Raw genomic sequence first — 7983 nt, 5'->3', positions numbered from 1 at the left:
ACACTGCTTCAACCACTTACACATTAGCAGATTATGTGCATGGATCAGGCCTTGTGATGTGAAATAGCGATTAATCATCATTCAGCAGCAGAACGCTTCCAATTATCAATGGTATGGGTGTTTAATATGAGCAATTAAGGGAAAGATAAGAAAGTACTTAAACAAGCATGACCATGGGAAAAAAAATCTTAATATAAGTGAAACATCCTTTCAGCTTTAAATATTCAACCATCATCAAAGGAACGTTTCTTCAGATAAACTGCTGGAACAAGTGTAACGTTCTCCATGAGGAGTCAGGCACTTTCATCTGACATATCGTGAAATTGGTCCTGGGGAAATCACAATGACTTACTTCATGAGGGCCACAATGAGCAACTTCTTGTCTAATGTGCGTAGAGAATGGGATTGAATCATAGGACAAGAAGATGAATGAGTCAGCTTCATGGGGATGTCTCATGTAGGCGAGACTGTCCAGTTGCATCTCATACAGACAACAGCTGGACCGAGAAAGCAAAACGTAGTCCTCACCTTCTTATATAATGATCTTTTAAACACAAACAATAAGTACATAAGTTATTGTTTTTGTTAGGAATGCTGATGGAAAAGGCAAGTACAGATAGGTAAATACTATAATAAAAAAATATTATATAAACACTGAATTAAATGGCAATTGGGGATGCATCTATGTGAAATGTTACTAATATACATGAAGTAAACATGAAATACTGAGCTCTCGTGTTAGCTTAATTGTTACTTTAAGTGTAAGCTTTAAAAAAGCTCCATCAGGGGCCTGACTTCATGTTCCTATGACATAACAGAGAAAATAGACACAATATATTTATTTGTGTCATGTTTGTTTAGAAATTAACCTGTTATTGCGACTTATTTTGACAAATGGACACAAATCTGCCAGAGACAACAGGTATAGCTTACGCTAGCATGAAAACGAAGATAACGTGCATCATAACATAGACCCAACTAATTTTTAATAATCGATATATTTGATTGAATTAATTAGTTATTATAATTAGTAATTCACTCTGTAATTTGAGTGTAATAGCTCTCTTCTCTGCAAGCACTTCTCTGTTCTTGACACAGAACACAACAGCATTGTGAGTTATGGAAAGTCCCAATAAAGGGAACAGCAAACAAATCAAAGAGACACATAGAGAAGAAAGGGGATCAGTGTTTCATCCCACATATAATTCTCCATAATTATCCACATGGGGCCTGTGTTTACACATGCAGTCTCATGAGGTTAGAGTTAGAGCTAATCTATTACTGAAGCTTAACTTGTGATAAAGCTGTGGCACCGCTACTGGTTTTCAAAGCCTATCGCCCTTATTTCACTTATTACACTAAAGAGGCAAAATGAGGGCAAACTGTGTTGTCAAAGTTTTCAAAGAAATCTTAATTTTCAATCAGAAAAATGTAGCTTCAGACATGAAAGCATCATTTCACAGCCATCTAGAGATTTTTACTTTATAATACTTAACATCTGAAAAGAGAAACAGGTAGGAGGAGTTAAACTGGTCAAAGCATTCTTATAGAATGTTCTCAGTTGATTTAGTTCTAAATAAATGAAATAATAATATAATTAGCATTCTTTACATTTAATTGGACACACTTTATATTAAGGTACACATTTTCACCATTAACTTACTCATTAGCATGCATATTAGTAGCATACTGGCTCTTTATTAGTCATGTAAAAGCACTTTATCCTGCATGACCAGATATGTTTTTACATTCATTTAGATCATACTTTACTCAGTATGGGTCTTATACCGTGCTAGTAGCACAAGGATTGTAATTCTCTATCAATAATACTTCATAAATATAATCTATTCTTTTGAAACAAACCACAAAACAATAATGTTTATAGTGTCCAAATAACTCTGACTTAAGTCTAAAATTCTAACTCAAAATATGTCTTGTGTACTAAACTGAGGTCTTACTCATAACTAATTCACTACTATTATATTATTTAAAAATTATCAGTGGTCCATTAATAAAGGGTTTGTTAATAACAGTGGTTGTGTGCTATAATGGATTAACTAATTGTGAAGAGAAGCCAACTTTAAAATAAAGAACCTGTGTGGGTCATAAGTGTCAAACTCATAGTGAAATACTTGTGAAAGCATATGTATTAATTGCTATTGAGGGAGAATGACTATTGTGGTACTACCAGCTTACAAGGCCACTGAGCAAAGTGTTTTAAGATTGTAGTTAACATACAACTTCTTTACTGACAACCAATAAGCAGTAATTAGAGGGTTATTGAGTTTAATGGGTTAGTAGTTGTAGAAGTAGGTCATGCAGAGTAAGGCATTAGTCAGTGTTTTTTAATGACTAATAAAGAGCCAATGTGCTATTAATATGCAAGCTAATAGGCAGCTAAATATAGGGAGATAAGTGCTACGTTAATAGAATTATTGTATAGTTTTCCCAGCATGGGGAGGTGCTGCTATCAGGTATTTAACATTATAAAATGATCTGAGGTGTTGTGGAAGACATCAAAGTAACAACAATAACAATATTTATTATAATAATAATATACACCACCCTATTTCAACTTTTGTTTAGTATAATGAGTCATAGCATAAAACAGTGGTTCCCAAACTGGGGGGCGGGACCCCTAGGGAGGGCCCAGGGTTACAAAAGGAGGGCGCGTGGCAAGGCTAAATTGAAATAATTAAATTTTTGTAAACTGTAAAAAATAATCTGTTTAATTTACGGAAAAATACCGGCAGCTGTGGCTGCTAGAACGTCACCGTAAAAAATACAGTCAGTGGATTTTCTATTCAAAATTTAAATGTAAATATCAGCAAAAACTGTTTTCAGTAATAAATCAGCAATAAATCCTGTTATTTTTAGGGTAATGGGTCATTCATTCACACATTATGGTATTTCTCCATAAATTTTGCATGAAAAAGTTATATTTTTTTACAGCAAACTGTGTGTTTCTTCCAGTTTATGACAGTATGTGCTATTCTTTGATTTACGATAATTAAATGTGTCTAATACGGTGATAAAATATGACAAGACCATTCTTGCTTGTTGTGTGGAGGCTTGAAAGTATATTTTAGATAGAAAAGGGGGGCCCAGTAGAAAAACATTGGGAACCACTGGCACAAAACAACCTGCAGAACAAGCGTTTGGAGTTTACGACTGTCCTTGAAGGCAACATTTGCTCAGTCATAAACATTTTGGGCTGCCCTGATTGGTCAAAGTTGGGCCGTGGCAACGTGATGCGTCTACATACTCCCACATACTACTTTGACAGCTCCATAACATAGAGCTCGCCGGTGCAGGTCTCACCTGGCCGCCCTCGGACTGTCCCCACTCGGAGATTAACTGGTTTTCGGACGAGACCTGGAGGACAGATGGCTTCTCAGGAGACTATAAACGAGCTGGGGTGCAGTTCGTCAGAGGAGGACAGTAACCGTGCGGATTTGGCAGAGAGGACGGCGGAGGAGAAGACATCTCCGGTGGTGCGTCGGCATCATCCGTTCAGCGTGGAGGCGCTCATGTCCGGGAGGAAAACAGACGTTGAGTCCATCCGCTGTAAACCGGAGGGAGGCTCGGTGGCGGTGACTGCTACAGGTTTAAACTCCCTGTATCTGTACCGAGGGACGTGTAGTCCTCCGGCGGGGAGCCGAAACACTTTAACAGCCGTGCCTTCGTCGCCGGTAAAATCCGAAGCATCAGAGTCGGAGGACTGCGCACCGTGCGCACCCTGGGTCACCAGCAGCGCCTTCCCCACACAGCAGCGTAAGTTTCTCAAACACCATGAAACTTTTTTCAAAATGTATTTTATACATTTATTAAAACCTTCAGTTCGGATAGGTAGCATTGACTACATTTGGTAGGTTTGAGGATGAGGAAAATGTCTTATTTATTGTTATTTTACAGCTTTTTTTTTTTTTTGCAGTTTGCTGTTTCATAATTCAATACAAGCTGTGCTGCAAAGATTTCTCATGTTGGGTAGTCCTCGTGTCGCTTTTATTTATTTTATTCCTGTCTTTTAAAGGAACACTGAGGCCTATTCTAATATTATTATATTTTTATCAATCTTTTATTAATATAGTCGGTATATTTAGGGTTAAGAAGTTTGGAAGGACTTTTGACACATTAACATATAAAAAATATATATATGTCCTGCTATCCAACTATAAACCTGAAGTTTATACCACTTTTTGTTCAAGTATAGTCATCTGGTCAGCCTTCAAGGAGACTCAAAATCCAGAATAACTCAATAGAATGATGTTAAAGCCATCTGAATTAACGCCATCCTTAAATCTGTGTTGTTTCCCAGGTCACGTCGGTCCAGGCTGTCCGTTGAGGAAACACAAGACCAACCGAAAGCCCCGCACTCCCTTCACCACGTCCCAGCTCCTGGCCCTGGAGAGGAAGTTCAGGCAGAAGCAGTACCTGTCCATCGCCGAGCGGGCCGAGTTCTCCTCCTCCCTGACCCTGACAGAGACCCAGGTGAAGATCTGGTTCCAGAATCGCCGGGCAAAAGCCAAGAGGCTCCAGGAGGCCGAGCTGGAGAAACTCAAGATGGCTGCGGACGCCAAGACGGCGGCGGTGGCGGCCGCTGCTGCTGGAGGTTTACACCCTGGGTTTACGTTACCGCTATCGCTGGGCGCCATGTCACTGTACGGACAGTCTTATTCTGCCTACCACCACCACCACCACAGACCCTTACTGCCCATTTCTCCTTTAGGACTGTACGCTGCTCCTTTGGGGTACAGCATGTACCACTTATCATAAACATGGAAATATCACTGACTTTAATAGAGTCTATTCCCAAGGATTCCCAAAAATGGACACAGAGGACGTGTGGCTGACATTTTAAAAATCAATGTTTATAATATATCTACTGCACGAGGAGTGTTTGAATCAACTTCCTGAGCACTTCGAGTCAAATAAGAATCTATTTTTTCCCAAAGCAAGGATAAAAAAAAGTCTTGAAATGTCTTCTTGCCCTCTTGGACTGCCTGTTTACATGACTTGTCCATATGAGGAGGGGCGTTATTTTACTTGTTTACTTTTGCAATAATTGAGCTGGGCGAGGACTCGCACTGGGCACAATAATACAAAGTACAACTTTTCACTTCAGCCTTCTTCTCCATTCGATCCAGTGCCTTGTGTTGAAAAGGGCCTTAATATCAAGACACTTTGTACATTTGTGTGGATGATGAGTGTTTCAGCAACTCAGGCCAAAAAAAACAAAAAACATATCACAGAAGCATTCTATTAATTCAACAAAAGTGTCCGCCTTGAAACACTGCTCTCCTTTGCTATCTCGAAACCGACAAATTCAGGGTTTTGTGATCACAATGGAAACCATACACTTTACCATATACTTTTTTCGCCTTTTCTCTCATTGCAATAAAAAAAAAAGCTCATTTCCTTACTATGCATTTATAGAGCATAGAAATGTTCTCTCTGAAACATAATTATGCTGGAGATTTATGAATGCCTCATGTTGTGTATTTATGTGAGAATATGGTACAAAAGTTCTGACCAAACTGTATTTATATTTTTCTTCCTGAGCGTCCCTTTGAAAGGGCCTTCATTGTTCTATGCAGTTTCTATATGCATTTTTTTCCAACAATGTTTTTATCATTCAAATGAACAAAACAATTGAAGCCTTTGAGACTGTTTCTTTTAAACAAATGACATCTAATTTTATGTGTAAAAACAAATAAAGTAGCAATATGTAAACATGTGCAGCTACGTTTACTTTCAAAAAAGTCATATTTTAAGTAGTTTACCAGTGAAAGCAGCTGTGCTGTGTAGTTTTTTTTGTTTGTGTGTGTGTGTGTGTGTGTGTGTGTGTGTGTGTGTGTGTGTGTGTGTGTGTGTGTGTGTGTGTGTGTGTGTGTGTTTGTGTGGTTTTAATCCCGTGTCTGTGTTTCCCATCCATCCGTTTCAGTCAGTGGTCAGTTCAAGGCAATGTTGACGAACCATAAATGCTACCCATAAATTATCCAACTTCACAGATAGTTCCCGTTATTACTAAGCTGTCATCTACCACACTGGTCAAGGCAGAAATATACTTTTATAATGATGTTTTGTTTGTACAGAAATACAGCATGTTGTCTCTCTGGCAAACATTAACTCTGCATTTATGACCATTTATGACCATTACTGAGCTATTTAAGTTTCGTAATAGTAGCGTGAGAACCTCCCAACAGCATGTATCTCTGTAATAGCTGGATGGGTTTGCAATTAGGGATTAACAACCTGAAACTATTATCTCTATGCTTCCCTTTTGTCAAATAATTGTGTTTCTTAACATCAACTCTAACTACATGCAACATTTACTGTACATTCAACCGAAATAAGGTAAAGGACCGCTTTAGTTTGCCAAAAATGAAAACAATATTTTATAATTTGCCAAATTTATGCTCAAGAGCCATAATGAACATAAAAGGCTTATATTTAGGTTACATTTAATATATTTCTATATAGTTCCCCATGTAAAAAAAGCTCTCATAGCAATAAAAACACTTTCTTAGCGAATATATTTTCTCTCTGAAATATAATTATGCTGAAAATGTATGAATGCCTCATGTTGTAGCCTATATTTCTGTGAGAATATGGTGCAAAAGTTCTGACCCAAAGTGTATTTATATTATAAAAGTACAGGCAGAGGATGTTGACTTGAAAAACTTCCATCTATTTATTAATAGCTGACTTTCTCATAGACTAACAACTGAGCTTGTTAGTTCCTGAATAACACATGCAGAAATGTAGAGGGAGAGGTGTTGATGAGCAAAACTTCCATGTAGTTAATATTAGCATACTAGGAGCTTGTTAGGAGAAGTTCACTTATTTGTTTCTGTTCGTATCCACATCAGCATCATTATTCCACCCTCATTAAACTTAATCTTAACAGCCACTGTTGACTAAGATCTGAATTGTCCAGATTCTACCAGACCTCTTTAGGCTGCTCTCACAGAGCCGCAGGGTGAGTTTGGTGGCGGCTACTAAAAAAGTGCCTGTGCTTTGTTGCAATTATAAGAGCAGCTTACAACTTCCGTGTGACTTTGATGTAACGAGGAAATCGTTTATAGGCAGCAGCGCATTTATGAGGTTCCCCTTTAATCAGAACAAGGCAGAGGGAACTGGCAGGCAGTAAGCGAGTAGCTCACACAGGCAAGCAATCAGCCTAATGAAGTGCAGATTGGCAGGAGTGGCTCCGAGTCTCTTGTGAAACATCAAGTTTGTGCTACTTACTGAGGGGTGTTGTATTTCAGTGGCGGAGGATTCAGTAAATTCTCTTTTTTTTCTTTGTTGTCACTGGCGCTGTGGGATTCTGTTTTTGTCACTGTTAATTGCTGGTCGTCTGACAGTGATTCGGCATGTTTGTGGTTTTGTATGCGAGTTAAACACATAATATCACTGAGGCCCTCTCTGTCTGCAAGTCATGTGCGTGTCTCCTACCTCCTCTAGTGGCTATATGTCATATGGCATCATGGGACAAGACTTCCTACTCACTCTTGTTCTGTGAAGCACAATGTGGGTAATAGTTTTTTTGTTTTCAGGCTGATAACAAAGGCAGATAACTGTGAAAAATTAGCTGTTCATTGCAGAACAGGGAACAAAAGTTTTTATATGCTCAATTTATTCTCAAATGCAGGCACTAGGAGGCAGAATGAGCATAGCAAAGCTTACAGATAGGTCACTTCTTATATGTTTCTATATAGTTCCTATTACAAAAAAAGTTCACTCAACCTGAGAAGTGAAAAATTTCACACGATGTTGTGATAAATTTTACATTTGGAAATGATCTTTTTTGTTATTCAAGAAAAAAGATTTGTTTTCAGTTTCACTTTCGCAAATTAAAAAGTTAACGTGCATTAAAAAAGAAGATTATTTAATATGAAAAAGAAAAAAGGTGAAAGAAGATATATGTTGTAGATTTCTTTACTGAGAAACAAAGGAATCTTTTTTAATCATAATTTGTCG

The 7983-nt window shown here is 38.0% G+C and overlaps 1 protein-coding gene across 1 annotated transcript; it reads left to right on the top strand.

Annotated features, from left to right (window-relative positions):
* The first annotated feature begins 3322 nt into the window (after positions 1-3322).
* msx2b (muscle segment homeobox 2b) lies at positions 3323-5733 on the top strand. Its single transcript, XM_059350936.1, has 2 exons — positions 3323-3774; positions 4319-5733. The coding sequence occupies exons 1-2, from the start codon at positions 3387-3389 to the stop codon at positions 4774-4776; spliced, it is 846 nt and encodes a 281-aa protein (XP_059206919.1). The 5' UTR covers positions 3323-3386; the 3' UTR covers positions 4777-5733.
* Positions 5734-7983: the final 2250 nt, after the last annotated feature.

This window comes from Centropristis striata, chromosome 15, assembly GCF_030273125.1.
Source record: "Centropristis striata isolate RG_2023a ecotype Rhode Island chromosome 15, C.striata_1.0, whole genome shotgun sequence".
Taxonomy (NCBI): Eukaryota; Metazoa; Chordata; class Actinopteri; order Perciformes; family Serranidae; genus Centropristis; species Centropristis striata.
This window is presented reverse-complemented; position numbering and strand designations above follow the sequence as displayed.

Coding starts and splice junctions, on each gene's coding strand:
- msx2b (XM_059350936.1), top strand. CDS start 3,387: ATGGCTTCTCAGGAGACTATAAACGAGCTGGGGTGCAGTTCGTCAGAG. Junction 3,775..4,318: donor CGCCTTCCCCACACAGCAGC/GTAAGTTTCTCA, acceptor GTTGTTTCCCAG/GTCACGTCGGTCCAGGCTGT.